Genomic DNA, 16,122 nt, shown 5'->3' on the forward strand with positions numbered 1-16,122 from the left:
CAGTGGTGTATATAGGGGGGGTAGAGGTTCAACCCCACCCTCCGAAATTTATTGTTGCTACGATGTACGCATTTATTCAATTAATTTATTATATATATTTTTGCGAACCTGCCTCGAAAATTGGATTTTTTGATTTAATTTATTATATTAATTTCATTATTTATTATTAAAATAAAGTTAATTAATAATATTAATTCATTATATTTTAGATTCTGAACGGAGTGATGAATGTATTTTTTTATAAGCCTCTCCCCCCTAAATTAATTTCTATAGACGCCACTGATTCATACTTTAAAGCAGACAGTATAGGCTAAATTTTAATGTGCCTACCAAACAAAACTTAATCTGTCCGTCGTATACCCCCCCCACCCTAACCCCCAGTTTAAGATGCCACTAAATAAAAATAAATCTATGTTGAGCTTCGATACATACCAATACCATGTATTAAACTCAAATAATAATATCTTACATAGGGCGGACATATTTAAAAAAAAAACGGCACCTACAAACCTAATCGTTTTTATGCATAATACCCGTGTACGCCGATTTCGTCGTAGCTGCGTTTTTCGCGCCGTTTGCGCGCCAGCCCGACAGACAGCGTTGTTGGCGGCCCGTGGCTCATCTGATAAGGTGTAGTAGTAGTAGTTGTTAACGTGAAAAAATTGGCTGGACGACGACTGCCGCTGCTGGCGAGGTGCGCGGTCGAAGTTCTTGTAAACTGCTCTTGCTGTGCGCGTCGCCTCGACGTGTGTTGTGTGATCGCGTTTCCATAAAATATAGGTAATGACATTATTTTAACGCTCTTGTGCCCGCACTACACCGACTGTTATTATCGTAATCCGTTGCGTATACCGTTACGTAGTAATACGTACAAAAACAAGCGCGCAATTATGCAATAGAACAAAATGATAGTTATTTTATAAAGCGAATTTATTACCTTATAGGGTACTCTTTATTTTAACATTATTCTCGACCTGATAGCTAGGTACTTAGTACTTACTTTTATTATACAATTCGCGATTATCGTCGTTAATCAATCGAAATGTGTTTAACCACATGATTCGTTGTCCTCGCAAGAATTCCCATCCATTTTCGAACACGATCTGACTGAGAAAAATGGTAAATATCCCGAAAAATCGTATCTAAGCTACTTACCTACCACCTATCTTTTTTTCTTCTCGAAATTTCAACTAATTTTATTTTATGCATTCTACTTATCTAAATTAATATCAAGTAATTATTCATGTAATGCACCTCCCCTTCAAACATTTTCATTTGTTTGTTTTTTTCTTCCTCACCCAGGTAACATACTTGCAATATATTAATTCTTATTTTCTTCATGTTGACACAGGATGTATGCTGTTGTGTTATTGAAGCTCAAACCAGTGGTGGATCTAGTCAGATTTAGAAAACTACACGGGTCATCCAACATCAATAGTTTTTAATTTGACCCGTCAAGAAAATAATGTTCTGAAGCTAAGAGAGGTCACTAGTATTTAATAGAACTAGGTATTTATCAAAAATATCTATAATTATAATTAAATCTTTGTATTGTAGCTAACCTTCTCAACCCCTCTATAGATCCACCACTGATTGATACCCAAATTGTCATTGGGTATGCTAATTGTTATAATTTAAAATTTTGTAAAATGCATTATTTTCATCAATATAGAAAATAAAGTAAAAATTTTTTATTTCAAATGAAGGTACATCAAATTGAAAATGTTTCAATTGTTTAATAATGGAACATCTGCATGAAATTTAATACCTTGTATGTATTAACCTTCATATAAATAAGCAGTAAAAAGTTCTTAGATTGATATTTATGCAGCTGTAGTTCTTATTTAATTTGTCTTTTAATTTATGACTTATTTGACATAAAACAAGTGTGTCCACATAATTTTTCATTTGCAGATGCATGAATATTACTTAAAAGTTTAAAATTTAAAAACACCCAATATTTAAATTTATATTTGTTTAAATATCTATATTAGTAAAATAGTAGTTGATTGTAAGGTAGGTTTTAACTTAAAAAATTTAATTCCCAATTTAAAAATTTGAATATCCATATTGATTTTATCTAAATTCATAAATTATTTAATTAACTTTTATACTACAATTTTCATTCTTAAATGGCATTTGCTCTAATTGTATTTCATATCTTTCTATTTTAAATATTTTATTAGAGAATGGTAGCACACTATTTCTTTTCTCTCCGACCCACACACAACTGCAAATTTATATTCAACAAAACCATTATAGTGTTGTTAACTTTAATATTAAAATGAATTGACATATTATGAAATTTAAAAGTTAAAACTGTTATCTAATCTAATATGTACAAACAATTGACATTTTTCCTTTATTTAAACTAATATGCAAAATATAAGTATGTAAAATATTAAATATTACAAATTAAAAATACTCAAATATTTTAGAAAAATTGAAATATTTTAACAGCTAATAAACAAACACAGATAATGATTATAATTTATGAATTTTATTATACATTAATTCACTTTAATATTAAAGCTATTAACATATAGTAACATATAATTGGTTTTGAAAACCAATTTACTATGTTGCATGTCAGTGTGATAGAGAAAACAAATAGAACGCTGACATCCTCTTAAGTACAAATGATATTTTTATAGATAATAATTTTCCAAGAATTTAAATGAATAATTAATACTTTAATTTTTATTTGACTTTATAATTTTAAAAAAATATTAAATTTACATTATCTAAACAAATAGGAGTATTTCTAAGAAAAACATGATTTTTTTATAATGATTCATTATTCTTTAAACAATTTAAGAATCTATTATTATGTTGATACCTAAACATGGAATGTCATATAGTATGATGAGAATATTATATCAAAGCTACATAGCACAATTATTATTTATTAGGTGTAACTTATAATAGGTGTTTATTATGAATTCTCTCTCCATCACTTCATTAATTCTATTTATTTTTAAATATTGCTTTAATAATATTTACATATTCAAAAAAAAAATAGTATTAAAGTAAATTAACTATTATTTTGATTTAATTTAAAGCCACAATATAATGTTTTTTAAAACATTTTGTTGCCAATGCTGTTTATAATAACTTAAATATTTATAATTTTCTCTCGTCTTTTTTTTTTTAATTAAATAATTATAAATTTGTTTTTCTAATGATTTTAATAGCCATATTCCTCATAATACATTATTAGTTAAATTCTTATTATAATTTGATATTTATCTCAAGTATTTGATTTATTTGCCAAACCAAGCAGTAAAATTCTATTTTTACTATTATTTACAGAAACTTTTATATTTTATGTTAATATCAAGGCTATGATTTCTTAATGCCAATATCCTTGTTAGTTATGTGTCCTGAATTTAAAGCAGTCTGTTGATTGAAGAAGCCAAACTAAAAACTAATCATACAATGAAACCTTATGCCATATCTGTGCAAATACGCTTTAATACTTGATGGCCTTGAGATACTATTTCATGCTCTACATTACACTTAATTTTAAAAAAAAATCCTATAAACAATTAAATATCTACGTGTAGGTATATATTATAATCAACACTTTTGTAAATTAAACTCAGATCTTCTGAAATATGGCTTAACTCCAAGTATTTACTGTTTCTCTGTTTGTTCTCAGATACCATATCTACAACTTTTAAAATGTAAATGTGTTATTAACAATTTTGCTGAATCCAATTTAGTTTGAAACATTTGGTGAGAATAATTCAATATGCTGATCAAGGAATACCGTATACCACTCCCACTCAGTGTGGAAGAGTACAGAATCGCTCAGCTTTATATGATAGCTGTAAGTAATGTTAAATAAATTGTTATAAACAAGTAACTATTCTATTAATGAATATTTTCAATTAGAAAAAAAGTAGAGAAGAGAGCAAAGGAGCTGATAGTGGAGTTGAAATATTAGTTAATGAACCTTATGAAGGTGGCCCTGGTGGTGATGGAAATACTGGTGGTGGACAGTATACAAGAAAAATTTATCATGTTGGAAGCCACTTACCAGGTAATACATCAAAGAAGAAAATTGTTAATAATTTAAAAATAGATGAAAGTTAATCAATAATTGTGTAATGAATTATCTACAGGTTGGTTTAAAGGACTATTACCTAAATCAGCATTATCTGTTGAAGAAGAAGCGTGGAACGCATATCCATACACAAAAACTCGATATACTTGTCCATTTGTAGAAAAATTTTCATTAGAAATTGAAACCTATTATTATCCTGATAATGGATCTCATGATAATGTGTTTAAGATGTCTCAAAGTGAAGTTCGAAATGTTTCTGTTGGTATGTATAAAATGTATTTATTTATTTGCTTATTATTTTGATATTGTTTGTTGTAACCATTTTTTAAATTAAATTACAGTTTAATTTTATAATGGATACTATTCAACAATAAGTTAGTGTATTATTGATAATAATAATATTATACATGTATTTGTCTTTAGATATTATAGACATAGTGAAAGACCAATTATATGGAGCAGATTACATTAAAGAAGAAGATCCAAAATCGTTTGTAAGTGATAAAACTGGTCGAGGTCCACTGTCAGAAAATTGGATATCAGAATACTGGAAAGAATGTCAAGTAATTTAAACAAAACATATAATATAAATATGTTACCTATAATTTTTACTATCACATTTAGAATAAAAGTATGCCCACTTCATCAGGAAAATCTATTATGTGTGCATACAAATTGTGTAAAGTAGAATTTCGTTATTGGGGTATGCAAACAAAAATTGAAAAATTTATACATGAAGTTGGTGAGTTTTTTTTTTTATATTTACTAACTGTAATTAATTAATATGATTTATGTTTGTTATCGAAATGTATTTATAAATAGCTTTAAGAAAAACTATGGTTCGGGCTCATCGTCAAGCATGGGCATGGCAAGATGAATGGGTAAATCTAACAATGGATGATATACGCCAGATCGAGCGTCAAACTCAAGAAGCTTTGAAACGAAAAATGGGTAGTAGTAGCAGTGACTCAGAAATTTGTGAAGGAAATGATGCTGTAGATGATACAAAAATTGCAACTAATTTAGCTGCCACTATGGGTAGTATAGAAAAAAGTGATCTAGAAGTAGCCACACCTGTTACGTCGAAACGAATGCAAGATTCAACTCTATATTCTCCAGCATCATGTGTTTCTAGCAGTTCTGATACCATATCAAGCAGTGTTCAACAATCATCAAGCATGTTAGTTCTAAAACATTTCTTATACATTTTTTTCTAAAATAAAACTATAAATTTGTGGTTTTTATTTTTATTGCTATTAGGAGAATACCCGTGAAAAAAAATTGGAACAATCCCAAATCACAAGTACCTTCACCAGGATCTACTCAAAGTTTTGATACTGCTCCCAATTGGAGAATGGAAAGTTTGATTCGAGATTCAGATTCAGATCTGAGTAACGATGATGAATTTTTTGATTGTCAAGGTAAATGCAATAATTTGATTATCTTCAACACAATGTTGAAAATCAAAAATCTTTTTTTACAAATAGGAAATATTTGAATATTATTTTTAGTTATGTGGCATTTTCAGCTCAACACTTGTAGCTTTCGACTAATTCATATATACTATTACTAAATCATGTCCATACATAAAACTTTTTATTTTATAGTTTATGTATCTTAATTTTTAATATTTATTAAATAATAAATAGTAATTACTTATAGCTTCTTTTTAAAATAAATTATTATAAGAAAAATGTTGTACGTCACTAGGTTTTTTTTTCTTTAATGATTTCTAAAGTAGGTTTAGTATAGTTTTTCTTATTTGAATAGTTCAAATATTAATAATAATAATGCATATAATTTATTGTACAATAGCAAAATAAGAAATATAAATAATAGACAAGTACTTCTCAATCTTTTTAGCACCACAAAACAAATTGTATTCACCAAATCTATCTTGGCCATGATTTAATTGGACAAAAAAATAATTTTAAAAAGAATAACTAATCTATATTTCTGTTATGTTGGAGTAGGATGCAGTGGTAGAAAAAACTAATTGATATCTAGTTTGATAATGTTGGTTATCTTATCTAAATAAAAAATGTATCAACAATACCGTCGTTCGAAAAAACTGTATACTTATAATAGTATAATAGGAATGGTATGACAGTTTCTGTATAATTTTTGGAATTTAAAATACTTTATTATTTATAGCTTACGCAATTTAAAATATATAAACTTCTCATGATCTATTAGTAGGTTGCGAACTACAGTTTAAGAAACTGAAATAGACAAACATTGCATAATATGTATTATGGTAAGATTTTAAAATGGACATATAAGAATAACTTTAGTAAATAATTTAATAATAATAATGAAATAATAATTATAAAAGCCCTATACCATTTTTATTAAATTAAATCTCTAACAAAACTTTTATTTTCAGAAACTTTACCAACTTCTGAAATTGTTTCTCTCTCTAAATGGAGTTCTTTAACAATACTAAATGAGCAAGAATTTGATTCGTCCAGTATTCCTGACAAAGAAGGTTACTATTTGAAATCTTAGACTTATGTCATTAGAAAATATTTTTAATGAGTAATTATTAATATCTTATAAAATTGAATTTATAAATGTCTTGTTTACAGAAGATAGTATATTTTCTCCTGTATATAAGAAGTCTTCTCCTTTTATTCAACGTGGTCACAGTGTTGACACATGTCCAGGTTCACCAATAATTAGTAAAGAAAATAATTGTCAAATAAGTACACTTTTAATGATAATACATTCTGGCAGTGTACTAGGTAAATGATATATAAATATATATTAATACTTAATTATAATTTACTTAAATAAATATTATTTTAGATGCTAATTCAGATATAATGGCAAAGAAATCAGATTTCACTACTTTTAGGGGAGCATTTGAATCAGTTATGCGACAACACTACCCAAATATGATAGGTCATGTTGCCATGAGGCTTATTCCTTGTCCGTCTATATGTGCTGAAGGACTTAGCGTATTATCAAAGTAATACTATACACTTAAACTATGTTTTAATATTTTATTTAACAATTCAAGTAATTATTTTTAGGTTAAGCCCTTACAGTTTTGATGTATCTCCATCTGGTATGGAATGCACAAATATTACACATGATTCCGTCCCAATTGGTGCTATTCCTATATTAGCTGGTTGCTCGCATGATTATAAAGACATTGTATCTAATGTTATCCGTATGGCAAATCAAGTGTATCGAGAATTTATTAAGTCAGATGAAGGGTTTGGATTTAATGGCCGAGTATATTTTATAGGTTTGTGAAGTTAATTAATTTTAAATAATAAGTACTTGTTTTACTATGTTGTTATTTTCACATATTTATTTAAATTTTTCTATAGGTGATTCTATGGGATCTGTTATTGGATATGATGCTTTGTGTAGAAGTCCTGATTCTCATTCATCACATGACGCTAGTAGACATAGCACTCCAGAACATGTGCCGAAAAAAAGTGACAATGGTATAAATAAATATTATGAAATACTCAAGATTTCTAATAATAACCTATTAAATTATTTCAGATGATTGTACTTCAGTAGGTAGTATGGACTCTTCTTTTAAAGTTTTAGTTACTCCTCCAGTTAGAAGAAGATCATCATCTACGAGGTTCTTTTTAAAATTAAGATTATATTTTCATTATTATTACTCGGATATTAATTGATCATCATTATTATTTCAGTGACAGTAATGTGTGTTTGGACTTTGAAGTTAACGAAATGTTTATGTTTGCATCTCCATTGTCACTTGTATTAGCATTTAGAAAAATTTCAGCACATAAATATGATAAATCAAGTAAATTCTTGTTGTGTTTACTAATAAATAAATTCTATGTATATTTTAAATTCTTTCTCATAAATGTTTTATTCTATTTCAGCTTCAATTCAACGTCCAGCATTGCAACAAGTTTACAATTTATTTCATCCGTCTGATCCTATCGCATCTAGATTAGAACCATTAATTTCTGCAAAGTTTTCAATTCTACCACCCGTTAACATCCCTCGATATCAAAAATATCCTCTTGGAACAGGACAGCCATACTATTTGTGTTAGTGACCAAGCCATGAGTAAAATATTTTGTTATTAATTATTCTTTCTGTATAGTAGAAGCAGTACAAACAAATCCTCAATTGTTTACGGAGCACAATCATGCCAGGCGTACATCTGAAGCAAGTATTCTGAGTACAGTTTCTGGGATAGGCGATACACTTCCAATCCAAGCAATAAATAAATGTAAGCTATTTTTTAACTACTGTTACTACTTATTATAATGAGTCTATTATTTTAGTGACAAAAAAATGGTGGGGTTCTAAAAGATTGGATTATGCTTTGTATTGTCCCGACGGATTGTCAAATTTTCCCACAAATGCTTTGCCTCATATATTTCATGCTAGCTATTGGGAATCATCTGATGTCATTGCATTTATTTTAAGACAAGTAAAAATAGAATATATAATAATAGTCTTTTAAATATTAACTGATTTTAAATTTAATTTTAGTTTGCTATATTTGACTATAACAGTTCAATTGGAAATGAGGAAAAAGAACTGGCAACTTTTAGCCCTAGTCAACCTAGAGAAAAATGGCAACGTAAAACTACTTTCATTAAAATAAAAGTAAAGAATAGTAACATATACTGAGACATAATATGTCATAATAAAAATATTAATCTTTTTAATCACATACAGAATTCTACTGCAAGCCATCGAGCAAATGATGTGATAATTCGTGAAGGTTTGCCACAAATAATTAGTGCCCGTTTTATTTATGGACCGTTTGATATGTTTTCATTGGCTGGTATATATTTGTTTTTATATTTTTAAAACTAATTTTGATAACTATTAAGTACTATATATTCTATTTTACATTTGTTGAAATATATTTTCTTAGGGGAAAAAGTTGATATTCATATAATTAGAGAACCTGGTAATGGAGAATGGACACATTTAACTACAGAAGATTCAGATAAAAATGGAAGAGTCACCTACACAATACCTGAAAATAAATCTCTTGGATTTGGAATATATCCTGTTAAAATGGTTGTTAGGTGAATATATCATTATATAACAAATAATATAAATGTAAACTATTTTAATAAATGATAATTTATTTTTTAGAGGAGATCATACTAGTGTTGATTTTCTGTTAGCTATTGTTCCACCTCAAACTGAAACTGTTGTATTTAGCATAGATGGTTCATTTTCTGCCAGTGTTTCTGTTACTGGCCGTGACCCAAAAGTTCGACCAGGCGCTGTTGATATAGTGAGGTAATGTTTACCAATATATTTTATATACCTAGCCACTTAAATGTCAATTTTAGCAAACTTATTCATTAAGTTTAAATAATGTGTGATTCAGTAACTGGCTTATGTTAATGACCAAAATATAAATTATATTCATTTTTCAAAAAATGAGTAATTTGTATAGAATATTAAATGTTTATATTAATGTATACATTAATTACATTAAATTATAAATATTAATAATATTAATATAATAACTAAATAAATTATTTAAAAAAACAAAACATAGCTAAAAAAATACTGGTTTTAAAATAGTGTCATAAAAATTAAACATTATATTAGGTTAGGTAAATATAACTGAAGAAACCAGTGAATAATTATAATTTTTAATTTTTCTACTATACTAATATACTGAGTATATTATTAGTAGATATAACTGTTCTATATTTATCCAATAGTCAGTTATTTTCCTCTTAACTCAAATAAAAAATAGTGAAACTAATTTTATCATTAATATGCAAAAAATGCATATAAACAATATTACTTAAAAAATAATATTATAATAAAGTATATTTAAAAAAAAAAATGGTATTTTTTATTTTGATTTATCACATAATATGTTTAATTTCATCTGCTTAAATATAATGTTATATCTATAAAAGTAGTTTATAATTTGTTGTTTAATAAATTAAATTATTAAATTATTTGTATGGTTTTAGACACTGGCAAGAATTAGGGTATTTAATAGTTTACATTACCGGAAGACCAGATATGCAACAACAACGTGTTCTATCATGGTTGAGTCAACATAACTTTCCGCATGGACTAGTTTCATTTGCCGATGGTCTTTCTACAGACTTTCTTGCTCACAAAATCACATATCTTAAGAGCCTTGTGCAGGTAAATATACCACATAAATCAGTGAAATGTATATTACACCAACAACATTGGGATTTATTTTTTAAATGTAAATTTCATTTTCAGGATCATAAAATGATAATACATGCAGCCTATGGAAGCAGTAAAGATATTTCTGTCTACAGTGCATTAGATCTGAAACCAAAACAAATATTTATCATAGGCAAAGTCGGTCGTAAACATCACTCTATGGCAACCATATTGAGTGATGGTTATGCCGCTCATTTATCAGCCTTACAGTGTCATGGAGGATCTAGACCAGCTCAAGGAAATGCTCGAATGCTTTTGACCTCAAGAGGACGCTTTGGACATAATGCTTCAATGAGACGTAGAAGGTTTGTATTTAAAATATGTATGCTTTTATGACATCAGGGATTATAATATATGAAATATAAATAATCAATGATAAATACATTAAAAAAAAATTAATTTTTCAAAATGTATATAACTAATTTTTATTACAAATATAATGTTACTGATATTACAGATCAATAGTAGATACAACACAATCATAAGGTCTATCTTTGAATATATTTTTCTTAAGAGTTATCATTAATTTTTCTGTTTTTACATTAGACTCTTCTCTAAATAATTACATTAACATTTATATGAAAATACCCGTAATATTGAATATCTCACAAGTCACAATATTTTTAAGATATTAGACTCATTTATTTTTATGGTTTTCATTAACATTTAAATTCATAAAAAATAACATTTAGAGGTTATACTTAAAATTATTGTGACCTAAACTTGTCTTGATCAGGTGTCCCGAGAAGAGATCTGGCGATACACATGGTTCCAATAATTGATCCATACTTGACCGCATATTATGGTGCAAGTAAATGTCAGGTAAACAATATGAAAATGTGTTTTGTGTGGAACAAAAAAAAAACTGCACACTAGTAATATTGATTTCTTTCTTATCCCTACCCATGCTTTTGTGTCTACCTAAAATGACTGTAGTAAATTACACTGGATTCTATAATTGAAACACTATATCATATTTTTTCAGTTGTCTTGTTTTTTATCCTTTCATACCTATTAGTATACATATGCTTGATTGTCCCTGCACTACATCCATACACTACAATAATAAATCATGATACAATTATTGTTATTATAATTCTTATGTATATGACCATTTACTGTGTATACTATTGTCACTATAAAACGACCACATACTTTATCTTTTATATTTTGTATATTCAATTTTAAATTTATTTTAATCAATATCTTTCTAAAAATAAATTTAACAGATCTGCAAAAAGGACAACATCGTTTCCAATTTGTTCGATGACCCGATCCACAAGTCGAAACAGATATGATAATCTTTGATGTTGTTCTTGGTCGTGTTTTCAACACCATTCCTCAGATGGTTCCTGATGACAGCGGCGTAAATTATGTCTGTGTGCATTTATTAAAAAATTTGTTACTGTATGATTGTTGTAAGCTGTTATCATTATTATTGTTTTTGTAGTAATTGTTGTCTTTTGAAACTATAATATTTCTCACTATTAATATCTCATTGTCTTTTGTCTTAGGTTCTTTGTATATACATTTTTTGTGTATTGTTACCAATCTAGCACATTCCTATTTTTTATTGATTTTATTATTTTCATTCTCTAATTGTAATATTGTTCATTATGTTTTATAAATATTAATCATTTCCATTTTATTCTTATTTTTTAATTGTACTGTTATATTTGTACAAATTTAATTTTATTTAATATGTCGAGATCTTGTATCTTACCAATCATCAAAAAGGCTGTGCCGAGGATATTGACAATGTTCAGTACAAAATCTAGGCTGCTAATATTATTGCCTTTATATATATATATGTATTATTTTTAAAATTATTGTTTCTGACATTTTGTTTAATATTTAAATTTTAACTTCTTATCTTGATTGATTCATTTAAAATCAATATTAAACTCCTTTAAAGTCATATTTTCTAGTCAAATGTTGATCAAACAAAATTCTCTATTTTTTTAATAAAAAAAAAGAATACAAAAACAAAAATACTCAAGTGTAAATATTTTTTTCATTAGCTTTAAGTTATTATTATTATTACTATTATTATTAGTAAATGGAAGATATTATTGTTATGTAAAAATGAAAAGTATGTGATATTTTTTATTTTCATTTTTATATATGTCTGCAGTAGACTAATAAGTGGAATAACTTCAAACTTATTTGTAAATTTTTTTTCTTAAGTATTTTATTATTACAAAAAAAACAATTGTGTACTTATGTGTAATAATTACACAAATAATGTTTTGATGATTTGTCTCTTCTCCATATTCATATTGTAATCTCAAGTTGTAAACTTTGCATCTGATTAATATGACACATCTGCTAAAACATATTTATTAAAATATATTATATTAATAATAATTATAGTAATTAGAAATTGCGGTCGGATGTAAATTTAATATTACTATATAATGTTATTATTATATCAAAATAAGTTGTTAATATCAAATCTTTTGTGAGTAGTTTTTTTTTTTTGTGTATTTTAGTCACTATTATGTTATTACTAATAAAACATAAAAAATGTAAAACTATAATACAGTTTAATATTATAGCTGCGTGCAATGTTATTTAATATATAAGATTTATGGTTCTTATTGTTTATATTTATTCTCATCAATTTATAATACTCGCCTACAACTAATTAACAGTAAATTATATATTTTATTTACACAGATATGAAAAAAATGTATTTTACTAGCAACAAGTGAATGTTTCAAACAAATAATCACTGACCTGTAGTTTTGGAGTAACGCATAATTCTTACAAGATTTGCAGTTTAATTATAAACTAATTGGTTCATGTACTATATAAAAAAGGAGAAAAGTAGTTAACCGCTCTAGCGACAGTAGGTGACATGTGTATTCATTGAGAAGTAATAATCACTGTAATATATGTGTTAAATTTATATTCAATAATAAATTATAAAGAATATAAGAATTTCTAACTACAAAATAATTTGCAAATATTCGTGATATTGAATAATTTCTTCAAATTTCTAACTTTAAACAAGTATAAAAGAAATAAGATGATTCATAGTTAGTAAATGTACTAATTTTGAGGAACATTATATTACATTTTCAAGGTTTTTGACAGAAAAAATCAAAACTGAGCCATCGCGAGACGCCTGGTAGATGTGAAACATTAACAATTTTCTTTTTGTAATAATGTTGAAAATTATTATTATTAATTTTTTGCCGAGCTTCGAGTGAGGCGTCGCCACGCCACAGTCGGTCTCACTACTGTATCGCGCCATTAGATGTTTCACATCAAAACATTTTATTGACTAGTAGGTAATAGAAAAAAAAAATTTAAATTTCTAAATATGCTAAAATATTATCATATATTGATAAACATTGATATTATATTTACATTATATTTTGTAAGAATTTCAAGTATCTACAGTTATTCGTTTTATTAAGTTACCCTAAATAAACAAAATCAGTTTCGTCAATTACAGATTTCACGTAAAATTAGAGTGACAGCTGCGGCCGGGCGGACGGTGGCCACTCTTGGGAGGTTGATGCCCAACGTCCGGAGTCCTTCAGCTTGTAGGAGGCGACTTCTTATGTCAGTGGCCAACAGCAAATTGCTGTATGCATCTCCGGTCTGGTCACAGTCGGCGCCCGGCGGTAAACATAGCCCAGGATAGAACGGCTCTTTATCAGGCTCAAAGAGGTGCTATAGAACTGAGTTTGATATGGCTGCTCAGGTTCGGACCAAAATGCATCCAGCACACCTAGCTGACACAGAATTGAGGTGCGCAAGCGTGAAGTTGTAACTGTAGCAGTCATCAGGAAGCAGAAGTGTGAGGTGATACTGCGCATTTGGCAGGAGCTATATGGGACCATAAAACTGTGGTGGCGTGAACGCGGAGGTTGATTCCTGATATCCGGAAGTGGGTGTGTCAGTCAAGGCTCGGGTCTATGTCCTTTTTATATGGCCCAAGAATTGTCTGAACATGGATGCTTCCTATAGAAAAGGAGGAGGGCTGCTGATCCGGCGAGGAGCCGGAAGATATGGCAGTACATACGTTGTTCTATTGTCCGTTGTGGATAGATGCTAGGCGCTAGATGAAGCAAACCATCGGTTGGCAGCTACGGGTTGAGGATGTTCCTGATATCATTCTGGGGCCAGAGCAAGAGCTTCTCCCGGACGATATGTCAAAGAGATGACGGATCGAGGTGTCGGCGTAAAGATTGAGGTTGACGTTTGGCGAGATGATGGAGACAATAGGTACTCAGTCAGAACTCAGAAGGAGGTTGCAGAGCGCGTAGGCAGACAAGAAGAAGACGGGTAAATTAATTATGGTTAATTCTGTGGGCCGAAATTCATCTATTCAGGGGGGTTAGAGCCCCCCACCTATGTACCTATTACATTATTTTTGAAGTTGGGGATTAAACGATACGGGTTTGGATGGCAGTATGATGGTAAGCAGTTCCCATCCGTTCCTTGTTCTTGGAAAGAAAGAAAAAGGGTAGTTTCTAGTAGCAAATTGGATCTAATTAGTACTTTGAGGGATCAAAAGTAAAGAAAATCTTAGTATAAGTACTTTTCAAAATACTACAGAAAAAAATTACGTATAACCAGTTTTCGACAAAATCAATTTTGTATTTTTAATGTAGACAAGTAACTAAAAATATAAAAATAATTGGTTACATTCGTTGGGCGCTATTGATGGATGACCTTTTTGAAATTTTTTTTCTAAGATTCTCCTTTATTTCAACCTTATGTCCTATTGACAATATTGACAAATTTCTGTGTTCTGACGAAATTCCTATAGAACGCTTTTTGTCGATTCGAATTATTTCGTATTAATTAATTTTTATAATAATATTATATACATTTTAGGTAAGGTACATACGGTAATATACCTACTGCCTATACAGTAGCGGATTCAGGGGGGTCTAGGCCCCCCAGACCTCTTCGATGTTCTTACTTACTACAAATATTTTTTATTATGTAATAATTTAATAATTATAATTGATTACATAATATTTATTTTGGAACCCATTGGGAATATTATTGCCTTTATTGGAATGGAAACAACATAAATATCATTATAATGTATATATGGCTCAGAAGTAATTTTTTTAGGAGCCCCCCCACAAAAAAAAAATATATTCCACTCTGGGTCCACCACTGTGCTTATATTATACATCATATTATATTATTTTTGAATAAAATAGATTTATTTAAAAATATGTTATTGTATAAATATTATTAATTTAATAATAATAACCACAATAATCTATTTTGGTAAAAATATGTATATATACAATAACTAGCAGGTTATACTTTTTGGCTTATATGTATGAAGTCGAGCGGCGATCGTAATCCAATTGAAAGTTACACTTATTTTTTAACCTTTCTTTTTTATTTTCATTTCATTAGTATTGTTAATACAAACATTAATGTACCTAACTAAGAAAGTAAGAAAGTCATAATAACAGATGTTAATTAAGTTTGAAAACTCTTAATAATTGCTGTATGCATATTTTAATACATGGATAAGTAGCATCCAAAAATATATTATATTAAATAGGTACTTATATTTGAATATTTCTGTAAATTCATTTTAAATTATACATTAAATTTAAAAAACATAATATGAATAAAATTTCAACACTGACAAGTGACAGTCTAACTATTTAACTATTACATAGGTATATATTTAGTTTTTAATACCTATATATATGTATAAATGACCATTTTAAAATGTTATAATCTATTGAGGAGGGAAGCACATGCTCCTGTAACCCCTCCCCATAGATCCGGCACTACCTGAACGGAGATGGAATAATACTACTGAACATTTAAAATGTAAAATATTTAATAACCTTATTAATTTTATCAAATTATCG

The 16,122-nt window shown here is 28.1% G+C and overlaps 1 protein-coding gene across 6 annotated transcripts; it reads left to right on the top strand.

Annotated features, from left to right (window-relative positions):
* The first annotated feature begins 654 nt into the window (after positions 1-654).
* On the top strand, positions 655-12,326 carry LOC113551580 (protein retinal degeneration B). Of its 6 annotated transcripts, XM_026953899.1 has the most exons (27): positions 714-1,119; positions 1,352-1,509; positions 3,662-3,832; positions 3,898-4,045; positions 4,128-4,331; positions 4,493-4,632; positions 4,694-4,811; positions 4,892-5,249; positions 5,330-5,490; positions 6,456-6,557; positions 6,658-6,813; positions 6,878-7,040; positions 7,105-7,322; positions 7,408-7,527; positions 7,589-7,673; positions 7,747-7,859; positions 7,942-8,112; positions 8,169-8,297; positions 8,353-8,501; positions 8,564-8,680; positions 8,753-8,861; positions 8,955-9,111; positions 9,182-9,331; positions 10,027-10,207; positions 10,292-10,560; positions 10,992-11,077; positions 11,485-12,326. In XM_026953899.1, the coding sequence occupies exons 3-26, from the start codon at positions 3,755-3,757 to the stop codon at positions 11,035-11,037; spliced, it is 3,642 nt and encodes a 1,213-aa protein (XP_026809700.1). In that variant the 5' UTR covers positions 714-1,119; positions 1,352-1,509; positions 3,662-3,754; the 3' UTR covers positions 11,038-11,077; positions 11,485-12,326. The 6 variants fall into 6 exon arrangements, with proteins under 6 accessions (XP_026809696.1, XP_026809700.1, XP_026809699.1 ...); XM_026953895.1 differs by lacking the exon at positions 10,992-11,077 and having other exon boundaries at positions 655-780; positions 11,485-12,324; XM_026953898.1 differs by lacking the exon at positions 10,992-11,077 and having other exon boundaries at positions 3,726-3,832; positions 11,485-12,324.
* Positions 12,327-16,122: the final 3,796 nt, after the last annotated feature.

Source organism: Rhopalosiphum maidis, chromosome 2, assembly GCF_003676215.2.
Source record: "Rhopalosiphum maidis isolate BTI-1 chromosome 2, ASM367621v3, whole genome shotgun sequence".
NCBI lineage: Eukaryota > Metazoa > Arthropoda > Insecta > Hemiptera > Aphididae > Rhopalosiphum > Rhopalosiphum maidis.